This window comes from Macrosteles quadrilineatus, unplaced genomic scaffold, assembly GCF_028750875.1.
Source record: "Macrosteles quadrilineatus isolate MER2022 unplaced genomic scaffold, UCM_ALF_1.0 Scaffold_5__1_contigs__length_97177068, whole genome shotgun sequence".
NCBI classification, from domain to species: domain Eukaryota; kingdom Metazoa; phylum Arthropoda; class Insecta; order Hemiptera; family Cicadellidae; genus Macrosteles; species Macrosteles quadrilineatus.
The window spans coordinates 17,156,202-17,178,464 of NW_026542598.1; the positions used below are offsets into that span (position 1 = coordinate 17,156,202).

The window sequence follows — 22,263 nt, forward strand, 5'->3', positions numbered from 1 at the left end:
TATTTAAATCTTATGCCTCAAGTTATGATTTTCACTATTGGCATGCTTTGTTGAAGATCATCATGTGACAACGATTCCCTTCCCCATTCCAAAATAATACGGGTAGAGACTTCTAACAGGTAAAAGTTTTTAAATTTCTTTAGAGTAACTGGAGATGATAATTGTTGGGGACAGATAAACACAAAATTTACTTTAAACAAAATTTGTGCCCGAAGATAAATAGGTTTGTTTTTCATCTTGGCAGTTGAAATTAATGCAGCCAAAATGAAATGGACCCTACATTTCAGCAAAACGACTTGCTGCTTTGTTTACTTGATTAATTATATTCATTTTTTACTTTTTGTCCTTTTACTATTTGGTAAGTCAAAGTACACAGCAGTATTGTAATTTGATCAAATGTCGGCCTACTTGTAAATGTATTTTACGTAGAATCAGTTTGAATACCTTACTTAATTTATTGTTAAAATCCTACTGATAAAGCCTGCTTTTTTAATGTTTAAAATTGGTGCAGATTGAACTGTTATTTTAACTCTAGTTTTTTATTCTTGTCAGATCATTTCTCCATGCTCCATTTCTTCAAATGTTACTTTAAGGGTAGATAGTATGATGTTTATTAATTTTACATGAAAACACACAAACAGCTATTTTTGTGCCAAATTAATTAAATTTGAATTCGTACATCGTTGGTATGGTTCGATTATTTTTCATAATCGTGTATAAAGTATTAAGTCCAGATGAAACATTAAATAAATAGTTTATAAACTCTCATCATAAATTAAGCATCATTAAGCATCACTCCTCATAAATTAACTTATCATCTCATGGCTTTTAAACATTACGTAATTGTATTAGACTGTAATAATTATATTCTTTATAAATGTACTTCGAAACCAATACCTTTTATATGACAACAATCGACAAAAATACAAACAATTTCTCAGATAAAATATTTTTGGAATCTTAAGTCTCTTTTCTCACTAAAAGAAAAGTTGAGCTTCAACTTGTATGAAAAATTGAAGAGAGTGTCAAACTTTGTCTGAAATCTGGTTTAATTTGTACCTTGGATTCTGGCAATCATTTTCAAGTGGAGCTGTATTGATCAAAACGCCGTGGTTATTCCAGGTACAAAGAATCAGTAGAAACAAACCATCACATTTTATGTGATGGTGATAAAAGTGAACGTGATTTTATGCTTCATCAGCCGCCAGCAGGAATAAAATGTTACTTGCCAGCACTTTTTATAGCTATCATTGAAAGCGACAACGTCGAATTGATTAAAAATGACTTTGAAATATCACATTCGGAAACATCACATATATTTCCAATTATTTGCTTTTGCGAGGTACAAATTAACCTTAATTGTTATTGACTGTGTAAGAAATCATAATATGATTTGATATCTAAACAATTTTTTTTAATTCTGGAAGCTCAACTGCCATTCTTACAAATTACAAACAAAATTCTTTTTGACATAAATTTACCGTTCTTGCATACATACTAGTTTATAATGGAAAAGCTACAAATATTCTTCTTTCTCACAAACAATATACCATTGTCATGAGGTTTTATGAACTTGATTACTGAACGTAAGTTTGTAATTCAAATAAACCATTTTTTATTGCATGAAACAAGAGTAGTTATGATAGGAGTGGATTTTAAGGATAATTGAAATGAATTTTTAAATTTTACAGACATGTGATGGTATTTCATAATGCCAGAAGTCACAATGGGACAACTCACAATGGTAAAAGCAACAATGGTAAAAGTCACAAAAGTAACAGTCACAATGGTAGAAGCCACAATGTCAGAAGTCACATTAGCAGAAGCCACAATGGTAAAATTCACAATAGCAAAAGCCACAATGGTAAAATCCACAATGGTAAAAGCCACAATGGTACAACTTACAATGGTGCAACTCACAATGGTAAAAGTGGTTAAAACCACAAAGGCAGATGTCACAATGGTAAAAGCCACAATGGTACAACTCACTATGGTAAAAGCCACAATGGCAGAAGTCACAATGGTAAAAGCCACAATGGCAGAATTCATAATGGTGGAAGCCACAATGGTTCAACTCACAATGACAGAAGTCACAATGGTAAATTCACAATGGTAAAAACCACAATGGTAAAAACCACAATGGTAAAAGCTACAATGGAACAACTCACAATGATAGATCTCACAATGGTACAACTCAAGATAGTACAGTTCACAATGGTAAGCCACAATCTGATGGAAACATATTAACTCCAAGGTACATATCTGATGGAAGCGACAATGGTAGAAGTCACAATAGTACAACTTATCCATTTTATCCTTTGAGTGTGTTTTAAAATCAGTTGAAACGACGAAGTTAAGTTATATTAACCATTGTTCATTCGTAATTTAATATTTTAATTGTTATGTATTATTAGTATTCATATAACTATCAGTTTAATTAATCAGTGCAATGCTCGTTTCAGGTAAGCACTGGGATAGTCTTACTACAGTAACGGTAAGATGCAATGGTTTCATTTGTAGTATAGTCTAGTTATTAATTACTTATGAACGTTTAGTAGGCTCATAGCCGATTTTAAGTTTCTGTACACTCTATGGAAAATTAGAAACATACCCGAAGTGAATGCAATGTGCTATTTTTATCCATTATTTCAGTATTGTGTTCTTTATAAACCAGCACGAACGACAAACATGATACTGTATTATGGATTTCCTTGTGGTTTGTGAAAATGAACACCTTCTACATGCAAGGATTATCAGATCAAAAGACTTGTATTAAAGCTTACATCAAAGTCTACAAAGACGTAATATAGAACAACATGTAAGCGGCAAGCTTTGAGATGATTACATGCTTTGTTGACAAGACCTAAAGCTTGCCTTGGTAACTTATGCGCAGATATAGGCCAGGGAGTATTACAGCTTATCAAACCAGCTAGCCATTTAAATCAAGAAAAATTGCAATTTTTACATGGTAAAAAAGTTCTTAAAGGTGAATATTAAATTATACAGAAGATCATTATTCTTATTCAAAATTTAACGCAGAACACGAAAATTACATTATCTACTCAAATCCATTTACAGGTAATTGAGAAATCGCTGTATTCAGTTTAAAAACATGGCTAATTTTTAAAAAACTTGAAATAATTCTTCGGGAAAACAATTTTTAGACTTGGAACCTTTTATATGCATCATCACACTTCATTTACTTTGTACTTACACCAACAGCTTTTTGTCACACTGAGTACCAATCACCCTGTATATTAAAAGTCATTATTTCATAGAAATATATTAAAACGAGATTTTTGAAAATTCCTGACTTTATAATCATCTACTTGGTATTAATCATCAAATCGGAAACATCTGGTTTTTGTTAGGAACGAAGATTATCATCAAAATTCTTACTAAATTCTTCTTACACTAAGTTTGTTCTTACATATGGGAACTTTTCATGTGAGTAACTCGTATTAGATATTAAAATCATACCTACTATCACAACACTTTTTAAAACCATACACGGTGGAACTTGCTCACACACATTAGTTACAATGAAATAACTAGTTAACATTAAAATAAAATATTTCTTTAAAAATTTATAATTCAAATAAAGCTTGTTTTCTTTTATTTATAAATCTAGTAAATTAGGTAAAGCAAAGTTGATAACTCCATTATGTATAACTTTGTTCATTATCGAAGAGGAACTTGGAAGGTTAAGTCTTCCTCCCTTGTAATATTGAGTTACAGAGTTTCAAGAGGTAAACACAGCCCTCTTAGCCATTCTCTTATCTCAGAGTTGGCTTATCTGAAGACCTCTTGTTGTCCTGTTGGCATATTAGTTCAGGTTTCCCAGATATATTGGTATGTTGCGTCCATTCACCGAATGATAATCTTATTATCGTTGATGTTCTCTTGCTAGGTTCAAATGTTAGCCATTTAGGTATTCCAAACGACAATTTAATTATTCATGGTTTTATTAATCCTTACAGATGTTTTAGAAATAAAATATTCGTGAAATTTTGTTGTTAGGCCTACAAAAGTAATATCCGTGCCAACAATCATTAGTAAGGGTTCTAAAAATCCGTTATGTCTAATTGTCTCCTTCACTCTTCCTTATGGCAACATAGTAGTTGAACATATCTAGTACAAATAGATATGTTGTAACGATGCCAACTTGTTTAAATGGAACCACCACACTTGCTTCAAACGTTTCCTTTACATATTACATAAGGCTGGATCCTTATTATTTCAACGGTGTTCATATGAACACTGTGAGACTTGCAAATATAACCTTGGGTGATATGTGTAATCAAGTTATTTTTAGTTTATAAACACAAGCGCTAGTATTTAAGCTATGTTGAAAGCTATAATTTTCGATAGGTAAATTTTGGAAATCCCAAGTCGTATAGCAAAAAGGTTAGTAAGAATCTATTAACCTAGTTTCTTCTAATAGAATTGAAAAGGTTGAACTCCATGATTTCTTGAAACAACTATCTTTTAAATTTATGAAATTTGGTTTTTATCTAAGCCCAGTACTGTTTTTCGCATTACTTTAGGCTAGACTTAGAGGTTTCGGCATTATCACTTAGATAAAATACATCGGTGATTAGCGGGATTTAAACCCGGGACCTTGAGGACAGAGGTCCCGCGCTCTACCACTAGACCAGCTGGCTCCCATTAATAACTTTTTAGCTTGCATTTTAACAACAAAATATCATACAACGTTTTTACTTATGTAAATGCATACAATAAACCTGGTACTAAGTACCGTGGTGTGTGGAAATATTTTATTGTATCACCGTTATTTAATTTAATATTATTTGACAGTTATTCAAGAGGGTTTGTATAAAAACCTGCACCTAACCAGTAACTAATGAAGTCTTAATAAACATAACTCTTCAGCAGTTGAATAAACGTGGATAATCAATAGTTAATATTCAACCATCGTTTTATTTCGTAGAAACTAGCCTCCCTTTTAATAAGCTATGTTGGTTTTATCTGCTTAATCTGCATATTGGTTTAGTGAATAGTTTATTTATAGTACAGTACGACCTGGTTTTATACATATATTACGTAGAAGGCCATTTAGCTCATGACGTTAGGTATAGTTTAAAAGTTCATAGAAAACGTAAAGCTTAAAAAGAAACTAAACATAAATATAAAAAAATCGAATAACTGAAGTTTTCTAGTGTGATTAGTAATAAGAACATTTCTAATTTTAAATAATATTTGATCACTTTCTGTTTTCAAACACGCACACATTGACCAATAGCATATTTGATAAAATCCTTAACAACAAATAGTTTACGGAAACATCATTGCATTGATAAGCACAAGGTTGAATAGGGTACACAATGTACTGTAAACGCATTGTTGTGGCTTGTGCTGGTACCTCGCGGACATATTGTCAACTACATGCTCGGTTGACTAACACAGCATTGTTGTAAATCAATACCAGCCTCACCTCAAGTGTAAAGCTTTTCCGCTAGAATGCGTCAGGTTTAACATTTGCTCATTGTCTGCCTTAGCATCTCAAACACACCGCTTACTCTCTATTGATCATGTATTCCTGGAATTATATTATTTATTTATATCAAGATTTACTTGGTTATTTACAGTAACTAGTTTTAATTACAATATTTGATAACCACATTCTTACTAATGGCATTACATTGATTTTACAAAATAATTTAAAAAGAATTAATAGAAAATGTAAATACTGTTGTATGTAATAAATAACAAGTTAAATTTTAATACACATTCACCACTGTGGTCTATCGTACTTGCAGTAATTAGATAAATAATATTGTTTCCTTTGTAAAGTTTTGACTAGTAAACTAAAAAAAATATTTAAAATACTTGTCATACTCTTGTATTTAGTATGTACCTATATATATATAAAACCGTGAATTTTAAGTCTTCCAATTAAATCGTGTTATTCATCAACAGTTTCCACACAGTTCCACTTTACTTTCCTTTATCTTATGGTTTAAATTTGTCACAATATTTATAATTTGTATTCTAATGTTCTTCGATAACTTATTTTATATCCAATGACGACTTATACTATTAAATGTATAACTGAGTAAGTATATTATTGAATCTAAGCTTCTCAATCAGTCCCCAATAACAGAATATCATCAGTAGGCCTAATCAATAATCGAAATATATGACGATGGATTAGAGTTGTCATTTTAGTACAACATTTTGTGCAAAAAGGAATAAAAAAAAACAAAAAAAACAATAGTTCCTTATTACATCTTTTATCGTTTATCTGATAAAAGATTAAACTAGGTGCATCCAGAAGCCATTATCCAGTGACTGATATTATTCAAACTTTCTTTGGAATATAACCTACATTTGGCATTATAAAAATAGCTTGCGGAGGAGTACAAAATAATTATTCGTTAATGTATAAGATACATATGTAAATGTTGATAAACCTCCATTATATTACATGCAAACTAGCCATAATTAACCAAATAATGTTTTTTTTTTTCAAAATGTTGGTTTTGTAAATGAGCAAGTAATATAAAATCAATCGTTTGAACCTGTTCGTGGAACACTCTGTAATTTTTAACTGTATTAACTAACCATTCAACTAATATTTGGAAATGTAGTTAATTTATAAGCAGTGTGCTAGGAAATTCCCAGAAAGGTGTAACATATTTTTAACCATTATATTGTAAAACAGTATAATTTGAAACCGACTACAATAATAAAAATCCACATTTTCAATGAATAATTTTCTTCGACTTTAATTTTCTTATCTTGTAAGGGTTGCTCGCCCACGAAGAATAATTTTGGAAAGTATTCAAAGTAATACGAGGTTGATATGGAGATCAAATTACAAAAGCCTTAGTTATTAGCAAAATTGTAGTTCAGTCGACACAAAATGGCGGCGTTTTAAAGGTTACGGAAAGTAAATAAAAGATACGTCTTATAACACTTAAAATTTTAAGTGTTATAAGACGTATCTTTTATTTACTTTCCGTAAATTTAATAACACGTACAATGCTGATCAAGAAGTTATTTTAGGTTCACGTTATAACAAGAAAATAGCTGATACTGTTGGAATAGTAAATACTATTAGTCCTACAATATTTTACAACAATAGGATTTCCCAAATTAAGAGAAAATCTAAAACACCAAAATTTTTGGTAAAGCCAACCTTTTGAGGTCAAATTTGCGATATCATCTTCTATTAATTAAGACCTTTAGTTTTATGTCCATATCAAGCTATGCTTACAATTATGATTATCCACTTACTCAACGTCCCATTCATGTAAAAAAATTACAATTCCTAAAAAAAGTGGATTTTTAGAAGTGCCTTATGTAGACCTATACCAATGTATACCGTTTTTTTTTATCTAAAGCTTATAAATATATCAAACCGTTCCGGGACTAAAACACACGGTATAAGCAACACTCATATTAGTAATACTACATATTAAAGATTTCAATGAGGGTAAAATAACCAAGACACCAGATAAAAAATGACTGAAATATGGGTTACAAATCTTGTCTAGTACGATAGAATAAATATTTGAGGGTGTAAGGGGGTGTTTGGAAAGGGTGTTTCTTTACTCTATAGTCCATTGTTGATGAGGTCAAAGCATTGAACATATTTTTACCACTGTTGTATTGCAAGTTATTTGTATGTGATTAAATGTGGTGTACACTGCTTATTTTGTATTTCTCTTACTCATATTGGTACACGGCTCATATTTAGTTTAACGTCAATACCACTCGACGTTTGGTCGTTTGGTAACTATACTCCAGAATATTAAACTAAAATCCAATAATTCGTTTTATATGCACATTCATGTTTGTATGGACTGTTTATTTTTCATGTGCTGGTGTATTTAAGAAAACCCTTATGTAGAAAAGATGTATTTAAGTCAATTTTTTATCGCAAGTCTTTACAATTAATTGTAGTTACTACATTTAGTATCAAATATATTTCAGTATCTCAATAAATCATAAACCAACCTACAAATACACTTTTAGTTTCAAACGACCGCAAAATATCAAATTTAACTGAGAAAGTCAATCGATTTTTCTACCTCATTTGTGGTGAAACGCCCCAAGCTACCTTTTACGCAGTTACGAACTAAAGTCGAGGCTAGAAGCTGGTGGTTGGAGGGTAGTTACACATGGCTGAGTCCCGGTACACGGGTCACCTGTCACAGAGCGAGCTCTCCTCAACCCCCAACCCCCGGCATGGTCACGTGGTATACACATACACACTGACGTGGTCCTATACCGCAACACTTGCATCTTAGATGGTGTTCAGTAATGCATTGTTATATTAAAATAACCCGAGGAGTAATCATTGTACATTAAACCTATATTAATCCAAATTCATCTAACAGATAAGTTATAAATGAGTAATCTTTTTCAACATTCAGTTTTGAGAATAATTTACAGTGCTTAATAAGTTTATTTATATTTTAAATCGTAATACTCATAATTGATTTTGAGCGGTTTCACACTACAGATTTGTATATTTTTGTAGGAAAAGGTCCAAACCATGGTATTGTTGAATTAACCACCAAGTACTTGCTCTTCGTAAAATATGACTAATTATATTCCAGGATTACCCAAAACGTCCTAGAATAGCACTACATTCAATTTTAAGTCGTCCCGTAATCCAGTAAAATTGGATTTGCAGTCCGGAATGATGAGGGTTTAGGGTACATAACTTTTTCCCTAACAAACTTGAATTGTATGAATTGTATTTTTTATCTAAAGCTCAAGTATATTTTAACTGTGAAATTAAAATTTAAATAAAATAACTTAGTTTATTGACATGGTTGCGATAAATTCGTATCCTTAACTATTAAGTACACATACTTAAATTTTAAATTAAACAGCCTTGAGACCCTTAATATTCAATTATAAAATTATCAGTAACAAATAACGTACTGTAATAACTATAGTTATTTGTGCAACTAGTGAGAAAAGTGAGCAATTGACTCACTCGAGAGAAATCCTTACTCACGAGCCGTAGGCGAGTGAGGAATGGTTTCTCGAGTGAGGCAATTGTACTTTGAACTCGAGTTGCACATTATACTTTTCCTACAGTTACCATCAAACAAATAAATTTTTGAAGAAACATAACCTATTTTTACACAAAAATGAACTTTTAATATAACATTTAATGTGAAGTGACAAATACAACAGTACAACAGCTGACCAGCTGATTTACAGCCAGTGCTGCCAACGTATTTCGCGCGCATACGACGTTGCCTGCGGTGTCCTCCTGATTGCGAACAGTCCTGATTGCGAACAGTCCAGACTGCGAACATGTTTGGTTCTACGAGGTGAAGGGGGTCGTCCGTGGGGTGGGGAGGATTCCTGATTGCGAACAAATTTTGAGTGGTCGGGGTTTTCAACCCTTTCATAGAAACCCTTAACAAAATGATTTAGCCTAAATCACAATTTTAGACTGGTAATATACATAATGGAGAGGATTAATGTTCTTGAAGACACATATCTTTATGAGACGTAGTATAATTTTACGTAAAGCCGCTTGTATATTAACAGACAGATTCTTTCAGACTCACAAACCCGTTCATATAATTTTTTAAGTGGCTGTTTATTTAAAATTAATTATAATATGTTTGACTTGAACAAGCAACTACAATTACTAAACAATCTCAGAGTAAAAGAAATAAAACAATCATGTCATATGAATACTATAGTTTTAACATAATTAGCCGAAGTAACATGCATTTGCCAATATCACATTCCAAACTTAATCCTTACCTAAAAAAACATCGTCAACGAGCAATTTGAATAGCAACTAAAACAATACAATACTTACATACATCTTACATCCGAAATAACATGTATATGCATTACACATTACAACATTAATCATTCAATCACATTCCCAACTCAATTATTACCTAAAAACATTAAAAACAAGCAATTAAACCTCACGTTCAACAACAGTGACTAAATCATCTTTATAGATTCCAAAATATTTGTTCGCAGTCTGGACGACTCATGTCCAGCAGTGAAGTGAATAAAAATAGTAAATTCTTATTAGTATTTTCTAACTAGTTTTAGCTAATTCTCAAAACGAGGTGAATAAGAATTTGCTAAGACTAGTTAGAATATACTTGGATCATTTGGCAATTCCTAGTATATTCTAACAGGTTAGAACAAACTAGGCCTAGAAAATACTAAGATGACGCAAACTTTCAAGTGTAAGATGAGGAAAACAAAATAAACAATAATTTCAATAAAGTAAACTTTTGTATTAGGCAAGCTCACGTATTTTAAGTCGGCGCGGCTCTATGATGATTTTTGATACAAAATTGAAAGAGGGTGTCCATTGCAGGTGACTATCTATAACTAAAGGTGTTAATCTGCATGTCTTTTTCATAGTTGTGCGTAAAGTGTTATTTTATTATCGTAATCAGAGATCGGCATTATAGTGGTATTAACGAGTATCTTTAAAAAGATTATAACGCATTTAAATGTTTCTAACTTGGAAAAGTAACGTTTTAATACTAAACTAGTTTCTTTTCCCTATCATAATATAAAACTAAATTATTTTCCTATTCATATAGATTAATTATTCTGAAGTAAACATAAAATATAAGAAAATATTTCCTTTAATATATAAACAAAACAGTTCAGTATGTTTTTTTATATATTTATGTTATCCAGCTACAATTTATTGATTTTCAAAATACACGTACAATATTTAATTTCAATCATATTTAACAGAAGAAACCAAAGATCTCTCACTTCCAGAACTTCAACGTTTGGTACTGATACAGCAGATCAAACTGATCAAAATTCAAATTAAAAAGGAAGGCAGTTGGAACTTGGAAGTAAAGAACTCTATTGGAAGTGACATGATTATGGGCGACAACATTGATGACACTGACTGCTTCTTTGGAAATAAATACATTGTTTTATAAACATTGTTAAAGTCTCCCAACTTCTATTTCCTACCCCATATCCAAGATTTGTAATAAATAAAAAAAATATTAAAAAAAACATAAAAAAACTTAAATTTTTGTTCATAGAAGCAAACACTGTATGGGGGACTTTACAAGTGCACATGCTTCTACTCCAGTAAAGTACTGGTAAATGTACTGCTTGGACTTATCTACATCTAACTCACGCCTGATAGAGTACGTTTTTCTGTTCCGTACATGCATAAACATAGCCACGATGACTGATAACCCTTTTTTGGCCTCCGTCACCAGAATGCTAGCCTGCCTACCCCTAGCTTAAAAATCTTTAAGAATATACTAGCCCTGGCTAGTAAAAACTAACGTTTATTCACCTACAAAGGTTAGAATATTCTAGTCATTTGATGATCTTAGAATTTACTAGGGGTAGTATATTCTGACTACTTTTATTCACCTAAAACTTAGAATATACTTGAAATCAGCTTAGTTTAAGCAAATACTAGTTTTTATTCACACCACCCCAGGTAGTCCACAGCATTTTTGAGTTGTTCGCAGTCTGGACGATTTTACCCTTGTTCGCAATCTGGACTGTTCGCAATCAGGACACAACCGTTGCCTGCATATTACCACGCGCTCACTATATCGTGCCTTCACGTTACAAATTTGGAGTGAGACAAAGTAATTAGAGTGGGACAATGTTAACATTGTCTCACTGATGAGCGAATTGGCCACTTTGCTTTCTCAAATCAGTGAGAGAACATGTACATGGTTAGGTAACTGTAGGAAAAGTATTTTTTTTTAATATTTAATACGTTTATGAAGAGGAAGTATTGCCAATATTTGGTTGCAAGTGGTTGAGAGTATAACGTTATTATACTCGTATAACCATCGTGTTTAATTTCACACAAACCGTTTGAGAAAAGCTCTTGATCGATTTGATGCGTTATTTAACTGAGGGAAAATTTGATATTCAATATCATGGCTAAAAGATGAGTTAAGATACACGAGTAATTCTACCCTAAGTGACTTTATCGTTGTCACCTGTGTGGGTATTCCGATATATTTTCAGTCGGTTTAGCCATTATCTTATTTAAAGGTGGCGATGCTTAGTCACCTACATCTCCGTGTAAAGAAGTGTTTAAACAAAAAACTGTGTTTTACGTAATTTAAGCCTACTCAATCACTCGTATTCAACCACATATTGTAATGAAAACTTACAACACTAAAACTAGTTGAATGTGTGATTATTACATTTAACAGCACTATGTGTTTACAATTGCAAAATGTGTTTTCTGCATTGAGGAAACATTTGTCAGTAGATTCATGACTACAAAATCTAAGACTTACTTATGTTCAATATTTTATATACAACGTGAGGTACTGTAATATGATTTTGAATAGTCTAGGGTAGATAGAACCATATTATATGAAGCTGGTTAGTCTATGATAGAACGATTTTTATTTACCTACCAGTGCTAAATGCAGAATAATTTTAAACACCAAAGTAAAAATGTTAATTTTATAGACAAATTGAAGTACACGAGTAATACGACACAGACATACAAATGTGTGTTTGAAGATATTAAAACAGAAGGTATGGATCGTAAAGGAAAACGAAAATGTCGATATATCGAAAGAAATCAGATCGATAATAATGAATATTCCCTTTAACAGGAAAGTACCTGAATAAATTTTAATCGACCTATAATTACTTTACATATCTACATATTGTTATTAAACTAGATAAACGAAAAAAATATAGAATCGATTTCTTTTACTTATTATTTTATACAATTTTAAGTAGTAAAATTGCCAAAGGCACCGAATTAACTGTCATTCAAATTGTGTCTTATAATTTTTAATCACATAGCTTTGAGTGTATTATCAATAATAGTTCACATTCGTAAATCACAAGGTATTTTTATATTTTTTTCTCCTTTACAATATATGGGTTTAAATTTTACCAGTACTATAGACAAATACAAGGTTTAGTTTTGGTAACACCCTAAAGAGATCTTATTCCTATCAAGTCTAGAATAAAATATTGGAATGAATGAACTAATTTCAAATGCAGCTTGCAAGTGTAAGTTAAGGTGAGGATATTGCGTGATAAATACAGACACAGTGACGTCACCGTTCGGTATTTATAGGTCAAATCGCCTGTGAGTGTGCGTGTGTGTGTTTGTGCGTGCGTGACGTATTGACCGCCGGCCACAACACTCATACCTCAACGAGCGGCAAGAGCTAGACCGCACATTTTTAATGAAAAAGGGGGTTGAGAGCTCGCAAAGGAGCTGACATCGCTCTTACGTCATACCACCCCCACAGCATCCAAGATGGCGGCCGTGGCGTGTAGTGCCGGCCACCGCCACACCGCGCGCTGTCGTCGCTCCCGGGCTCGTCAACCGTCACCTACATTAGGGTTATACTTTGTTTTCTATGCATTTTTGAGTGATTAAATACTTTTTAAATAGTTTCCAGACGAAGGTGAGTTTGGTGTAGTGCCTAACCTACCCTGTGTAAAAGCAACCCTCAACTGCAAGGGCGGGCCGAGCCGTTCTGTAGTGTGTTTATATCGTGCTGTACATTTTATTTGATAATTACGCCCCTTAAATCCCACCAGATTAGAGCGATTATAACCTGTGAGGTCCGATTTATCGCGCTGTTTGACTTAAATTCCTTTGAACCTAGGTTTGATATAATTAGATAGTGTAATTGTTCTTGTATCTATCGATATTAGTAATTACAAGATTTAAACCGTATTATTAGTGTTTGTGGGTGGATTTAATTTACCATGAATACTTGCGTTAGCAGTGTATTAATCAATCGGTGTTAAACCTCACTGTAGTAAAAAAACCATATATGGTTTTTAGGTCTATGTTTGCATACATACTGTTATTTTATTGATTTGTGAATTATCAATAGATCTTATTTAATCTATTGATTTTGCAAACATTGGCAAATAATGGCTTTATACCTAAACAAACTAAATTGAACTAACTGAAGTAGCTTAGTGTTACCATTCTATCGTAATTTAATAACATATTTATAATAATTTTTGGTACTAGTTAAATCGGTCTTAGAATAACATAGAAATACTTTCACGTAAAAACCTCTTACAAACCTCTTTATTGTAACTATCGTTATCAAAACTGCCATTTATAAATGATTAACATATTTCAACAATTAATTACCCAATGGAACATAAAAACTAATGCTAGTGAGTAGTGAGCTATCAATAATGTAGCATTGTGAATATTTTCTTAAAAACGGTTGGACTACGTATCCTACATAGTACATGACAGCAAATCTATTACTGGAGTCTAGGATCAATATTCTATAGTTCTCAAATCAATATGTTCAAACGCCAATTGTCCCATCCCATGAAAGTAACACAAGCGTTTACACTTGAAAACCTTTAAAGGATACAATATAATCAGTTGTAGATAATATAATCCTTGAACAAATATCAGTTGTAGGATCAGAAGAAGAACACCTATGCCTAACAAGAAATGTCAGGATACAAAATGTACAAACGTTAAAACCTTTTGTAATAGTTTCAATTTTAGTCCATGTAGAGCCTTTTCCATTTCCCCCACAGTGGTCCAAGTCTAAGTTACCATCTCCCTGATCCCCAGGTCGAATGACTTTACCAAAGATGCTAGGTCTGCGGTAGGACCTACAGTAATAGACATGTCCGAACCTGTCGTGTGACGTCACTTGAGTGCGAGTGAGAGGGCGAATGAGGCGGGATGGGCCAGGATTGGTGCGTTCGCCGGAAGCGGAAGAGAGATGGAAGCACGTGCTGCCCATGCAGTCCTAGTCTACGCAACGTTCAACGGTAATTTACTGAAATACAACTATATAGATGTTTGTATTTGTAGAAGTAGCAAATAAAAAATCTAGTTTATAGGAAAAGTAGTAAACAGTAAGTGTAATATAAAGGTTACTAAATAGGTTAGGCCTACTATCGTAAGTAAATCGTAAAATTGGTTTTGAAATAGCCTACAGGTGTGGTTTTGAATTCACGGCTTGCATCAGAATCTTCTGAAGCTGATATAATTGCGATTAATTTACACGGTTGGATCTTAAAGAATAATATAGTCCTCAATCTGTAATGTAATGATAATACTACTTTCTCTTATTATGTTACTTTTGTTTTATCTGTTAGACCCGTAGTTAAAGTTGAAGCTAAACGATTGACGCTAAAGATTAGAGTATCTTGGTAAACAATGCTGAAAATAATCGTTTTAAATAAAATATTCAATAATCCTTCCACCTGAATTTTGTTATAACTCGTACAATCATAGGTGGCTTGAAAATTGAAATACTGTTGCCTAATATTTAGACACTAAAAGGTATATTGCCTACTTATAATACATTAAAGATTACACTTATAATAATGAATCTAGATAAATATGAGGACGCCTGACTTATAATACGTTTTTAGTAACACATACCTTAAAGCATGCTTTACACAATTTATGTTGAATGTGTTGGGTTTGTTGTTGATAAATTATCCTAAATTTACGAAGTGGGGGTTTGACGTTACTAAGATTGACAGGTATCCTTCATTTGCATTGATAAGTAAGATATCGTTGCTAGAATAGACGGCTTATGATAGATTGATATTGATAAGTAAGTCTCGGATGTTACTGAGGTTGCCAGGCTGTCCTACATTTACATTGATATGTAAGGGCTTAGTGTTGCTAGGGTTGTCCTACATTTACATTGACACATTAGGGGGTTACATTGCAATGTCTGACAGGCTGCCCTACACATTTATGTTGAAAAGAGAGGGTTTAACGTTGCAAGGGTTATCACGTTGTCCTACATTTACATTGATACTTCAGGGTTTAGCGTTGCTAGGGTTGACGGGTTGTCCAACATTTACATTGATAAATGAGGGTTTAGCGTTGCTAGGATTGACAGGTTGTCCTACATTTACATTGATACTTGAGGGTTTAGCGTTGTTAGGGTTGACAGTTTGTCCTACATTTACATTGATACTTGAGGGTTTAGCGTTGCTAGGATTGACAGGTTGTCCTACATTTACATTGATACTTGAGGGTTTAGCGTTGTTAGGGTTGACAGGTTGTCCTACATTTACATTGATACTTGAGGGTTTAGCGTTGTTAGGGTTGACAGGTTGTCCAACATTTACATTGATACTTGAGGGTTTAGCGTTGCTAGAGTTGACGGGTTGTCCTACATTTACATTGATACTTGAGGGTTTAGCGTTGCTAGGATTGACAGGTTGTCCTACATTTACATTGATACTTGAGGGTTTAGCGTTGTTAGGGTTGACAGGTTGTCCTACATTTACATTGATACTTGAGGGTTTAGCGTTGTTAGGGTTGACAGGTTGTCCAAAATTTACATTGATGAATGAGGGTTTAGCGTTGCTAGAGTTGACGGGTTGTCCTACATTTACATTGATACTTGAGGGTTTAGCGTTGCTAGGATTGACAGATAGTCCAACATTTACATTGATACTTGAGGGTTTAGCATTGCTAGGATTGACAGGTTGTCCTACATTTACATTGATACTTGAGGGTTTAGCGTTGTTAGGGTTGACAGGTTGTCCTACATTTACATTGATACTTGAGGGTTTAGCGTTGTTAGGGTTGACAGGTTGTCCAAAATTTACATTGATGAATGAGGGTTTAGCGTTGCTAGAGTTGACAGATAGTCCAACATTTACATTGATACTTGAGGGTTTAGCGTTGCTAGGATTGACAGGTTGTCCTACATTTACATTGATACTTGAGGGTTTAGCGTTGTTAGGGTTGACAGGTTGTCCTACATTTACATTGATACTTGAGGGTTTAGCGTGGTTAGGGTTGACAGGTTGTCCAAAATTTACATTGATGAATGAGGGTTTAGCGTTGCTAGAGTTGACAGATAGTCCAACATTTACATTGATACTTGAGGGTTTAGCGTTGTTAGGGTTGACAGATAGTCCAACATTTACATTGATACTTGAGGGTTTAGCGTTGCTAGGATTGACAGGTTGTCCTACATTTACATTGATACTTGAGGGTTTAGCGTTGTTAGGGTTGACAGGTTGTCCTACATTTACATTGATACTTGAGGGTTTAGCGTTGTTAGGGTTGACAGGTTGTCCTACATTTACATTGATACTTGAGGGTTTAGCGTTGTTAGGGTTGACAGGTTGTCCTACATTTACATTGATACTTGAGGGTTTAGCGTTGTTAGGGTTGACAGGTTGTCCTACATTTACATTGATACTTGAGGGTTTAGCGTTGCTAGGTTTGACAGGTTGTCCAACATTTACATTGATACTTGAGGGTTTAGCGTTGCTAGGTTTGACAGGTTGTCCAACATTTACATTGATACTTGAGGGTTTAGCGTTGTTAGGGTTGACAGATAGTCCAACATTTACATTGATACTTGAGGGTTTAGCGTTGCTAGGATTGACAGGTTGTCCTACATTTACATTGATACTTGAGGGTTTAGCGTTGTTAGGGTTGACAGGTTGTCCTACATTTACATTGATACTTGAGGGTTTAGCGTTGTTAGGGTTGACAGGTTGTCCAACATTTACATTGATAAATGAGGGTTTAGCGTTGCTAGGTTTGACAGGTTGTCCTACAGTTACCTTGACACATTAATGGGTTACATTGAAATGTTTGACAGGCTGCCCTACATTTACGTTGATAAGTGAGGACTAGGAATGGCTGTTTGTCCTAAATTTAAGTTGATGACTGAAGGTTTGCCCCATGGCAAGGGTTAACACGTTGCCCTACAGTTGACACATCAGGGGGTTACGTTGCAATGATTGACAGGTCGCCCTAAATTTACTTTGACAAGTCAAGGTTTAATGTTTCTAGGGCTAAGGTTCTCCTGCGCTAAACCAGCTGTAGCGTCGCTTCCGTGTATCGATTTGGACCAACTTAGTTCTCGACTTCCTCAATAGATCGAGACCGCGGTACTAAACTGGCATCCAGGATTTAACGATGTAGTTTCACGTTTTGTTTTAAAACTAAGTAACATTTAAAAATTGTCTTTAACCAGACCAATTCCATCTCCAGATTAATGTATTTAACAATTCATGTAGGTTATAAGTACAGGGTACTTTTTTAACACCTTTTAATGACAGAACAAGCTTAGGGGCCTATATGTTGGTATCCCTGTTTTATTTGTTGCATTACACCGATCAGCTGATATGCATCTTTGCTTAGTTATCAATGATGTTACTGGGATTTTTTTTATTAGACTCAACATAATGTTTTTACGAGCTCAAATTGAACATGTAGGTAAGTAGGTCTTTGTTTTATAGTTTACTATGGATACGGTCTCCTTTAATTTATTCTTGTTAATAATAGTTGATTTATTAAGCACTAAAGACACACCTGGAAACTTAATTTCAAACCTTTTCTTGGGATAAAATAAGTAATTTAACGTATTCTTATAACTCTTTGAGCCTGGAGGAACGCCTTCTTGTGTCTTATTTACGATAAAACCCCAATAACACTAAATCTAATAGATAACCATGCAACAGTGCACATCAGCTGTTCGGCAATGGAGTAAAGAAAAACGGTATACCAACATAAGCGGGTTTTTGTCATTAAAATGTGTCTCACATTACTTTTAATTTGGGTTGCGTTCAAACACCCTGATTATGTTGTAAAATATTGTGTAATATTATAAAATTTGAATAGTTACTCTCCATTACATAATTTGGTACTACGGTAGCCTTACATGCAAATTATATTTCAACATTCAGATATATTGTAATAAAACTCTTTGGTAAAATAGCACTTTTAATTTTTAATATTTAACGCGAACAACTTTTGACACAAAAATATGGTAAAGAATAGGCGAATTCCAAAAACAATAATACTGTACTGTAGTTAAGCAAATCTCGTTTCACATTACATCATTACATGTAAAGAGATAATGATGTAGCTTGGTTTACGTTTAACAAGATATTCCAGGTAAGCTCTAACAGGTATGTCATGTACAATTGGATTTTCACTACAGTAAGCCGACAGTTAATTAAAAAAAGGAGGAAACTTTGATGAGGAAACTAAAATCTGGAAATAATTAACTGACATCAGTATAAATTTTGAAGTAGGATTTTTGGAATTATACTATACTTTTTGGTAGGTAGTAATTTATAATGCTATGTACTAAATTATATTTAATCAAGAATAGACTCCAAATAAGTCAAACTGTGTTAATTACTATTATAGTTCGTTGTATTCCCTAATTGAGCGGAGCGAAGCGTAGCTCTTTGGGATCAACTTCAATGCAATCTTTATAACACTTAATCTCAATAATGGCTGAACATATTTTAGCCAAACTTACCAAGGTTATTTTGTCAAATGTTTGTATGCCAAACCAACACAATGTATTTTGTATGTTTTGTTGTGTATTGCATAGCCTACGTAACCAATTTCAATTTTTGATAATGCCTATATAATTTTAAAGTAACTCAAAGTTTTTAAATTTTAACATTGGTCTTGTGGGTTGCCATGATGGTTACAAAAAACGAAGTAAATGTAAACAAAACAAAGAATCATAGCATATGTTGAAATTAAACCACGACCTAAACACGGTACAAAGGAAAAAGATTCGGATGATCACAACTGATCTAATGCTACAGAGAAGGTCTTAGGTTTACATTTAAGTCCCAATTCGGAAACGACCACTGATCGAATAGGTACAGTGATAGATAAAACATACTTGCTTAGGTACAGTAATTAAACAGATTTAATTTACGTAGCTAAATGAGGTTATAACAAATAGCATTTCATATTAAACAATTCATTGGTGAACCCCATTCATGGATCCATCTTATGAATTGCAACTTATACAGGTCAAGGACGTAGGAAATGGTGAAGGAAGTAGTAAAGGCGAGAAGTGTGGAGTGTAGGAAACGTTCGTGGCGTGGCAGTTAGATAATTGTATTTAAAATAATAAAATGCTATGAGAAGGGAGGAAACAGGTCCAAGACGTAGGAAGTGGTGAAGAAAGTAGTAAAGGCGAACAGTCCGGAGTGTCGGAACCGTCTGTGGCTGTTACATTAATCCTAAAATGCGATGGGAAGGGAGGTAAACAGGTCCACGACGTTAGAAGTGGTGAGGGGAGTAGTAAAGGCTGGCAGTGTGGAGTGTGTGGCAGTTACATAAATTTATCTGCAGCACTAAAATGATCTAGGAAGGGAGGGAAACAGGTCCACGAAGTGGTAGGAAGTGGCGAATGAAGTGGTGAAGGCTAGCAGTGCGGAATGTGGGAACTCTTTATGGCAGTTGCATTAATGTAACCAACTGTCTGTAAGTTGGTTTCAGTCAGGCTTCCGTCTCTGTATTTACAAAGTTGTGACAGTCAAGAATTATTAATTAAAACACAATAATATTCTATCAAATGTTCATCGTCCATCTTGTTGATTGTTACAAACAGTACTTAAAATATAAACACATTAATTTAAATAACCAATAAAACCTACATTCTAACCTCAACTATATACGTCAGGTGTCCGAACAATCCAAAAATATTGATGGAAAGAAATCTGAAATTGACTGACGGACGTTGGCAGAGCAACCTACAGACCTCTGTCAGAACTGCACTGAATAAATGTGAATAGCGCAATAGAAAATCCAATAAAGAATAACTTTTTGACTGTGACGAGTCCGATAGGACTGAACCGTATTCCGGAACTGATGTGTGTGCATAAACTCGAGCTAGAACTAGCTACTCAGCGTTTGCCTATAACCACAGAAAACGTACTACTATAACATCGTATAGTAGTACGTTTCCTGTGCTATAATAACTTAGTTGTTCAACGCTTTTAAAAACAGCTAACACTTCGTAGAGTATTTATCAATTTTAGATATTATACATTCTGTTGGCTTAGGATGAATTAGGCCTAATAGATCTTCTGGTAAATAATAGGTTCTTTTATCGAAGTTTATGTAATTATATATATCAAGGTTATTCATGCTGCATCATTTGTATCTCACGTTACTTGCTTTTAACTGTTGAACTACCTGTCCCGTGGTTAACGTGGATTAGACCACAGAATAAGGACTGACCAGGGGTTTGTTAGCCAATGGTCACTCTCCATTCCGTGATGAGCTGGGAATGGTTGTCGACCCTTGGGCAGTAGACTCTAGGACTGATAGTCATGCAACCAGCTAGATAGAGTGACTCGAGCTGTCACCTCAACTGTTATCAAGTCACGGGTTTGATGTGTTTTTAGCTAACAACTAGATAACACAGTTACATCGAGACAACATGAACATTTCACAACTAGAGAAAGGGGTCACTCCCATACTTGTTTTGCTAATTGAAAGATAAAAGGTCGTCTAAACAATGATTCCTTTACATGTTTTAGGATTTTTGGTCACAAAACCAATTCCAAAATCACGATAGCGTCGTCCTGTAATCCAGCTAGTAGGAGGTCACGAATTGTGGATATTTATAGGCATGCACCGTGGATGCGACATTCCCTGGTGTGGATTAACGTCCGCACGGGTGAGCACTACGACTATCCGCAGTACTATCCTGATAATTAGACCAATTCGTATATACCAAAGAAAGGCAAAAATCTGGATCGGATTGCACTATAAACTGTAGGTCCATTACACCTACATAGTTACCATTATCTGTATGGGCTATTAATTAACAGCTGTGTCTAAGGAATATGTCGGCCTTAGTCACTAGCATGACTACAAGATCGCGCCAGTCATCCTACAATCATCTCCATTCATACTTGGCTTAAAATACTTGCTTTGTATGGTCACCATTTCATTGAAAAGTATTAAAAAGAATTAATAGATATGGGGTTTAGATTGCGTTATGTTAATTTTATATCAAGTTATTGTCGAAGGAGTTGTATAATAAATTGTAGGACTAAAAACTATTACGATTTTTTTAAGCTTCAGGGTGTAGTATCAGGAAGCGACAAACAAAAGTCTTTATAGTAGGTTTATAAAATCTTTAGAGTGGTACTAGAATTATTTATGAAAATTTAGTTTCTTAACTTACTATCTTGCCTGGTTTTCCCTTTTAGTCTCCAAGAAAAAAATTATTTTAAAGGTTGTCAGCATTTTATGTGTATTAGATGTATTCATTAAATGTATTATTTGTCCCATAAATTGTAGCATGATTGTAGAGTACGTAAATAAATTATATTTTTCATCCAACATGTTGCCACTGGAATTAAATGCTATTAAACTTGTTTCATATACTGTAGTTCTTACTAAATTTAGTTTTTCGTCAAGTAGAAAGTCAATAAATTAGGAAATCTGCATGCCTAATACAACAAACTTTACGATAAAAAACAAAAAATTGCATTACAAAACGT

General features: G+C 33.6%; 1 protein-coding gene across 7 annotated transcripts in view; it reads left to right on the forward strand.

Annotated features, from left to right (window-relative positions):
- The window catches only part of LOC128994290 (cAMP-specific 3',5'-cyclic phosphodiesterase), a 721,667-nt gene that overhangs the window by 393,503 nt on the left and 305,901 nt on the right, over positions 1–22,263 (forward strand). Inside the window, exon 1 of one of the 7 annotated variants that reach the window (XM_054418718.1) lies at positions 14,666–14,769. The exons of the other annotated variants lie outside the window; for them this stretch is intronic. Coding sequence (XP_054274693.1) covers positions 14,681–14,769 — 89 coding nt within the window. The 5' untranslated portion in view covers positions 14,666–14,680. Of the gene's footprint in view, positions 1–14,665; positions 14,770–22,263 lie in introns of those variants that run through there. 7 annotated transcript variants of the gene reach the window in all.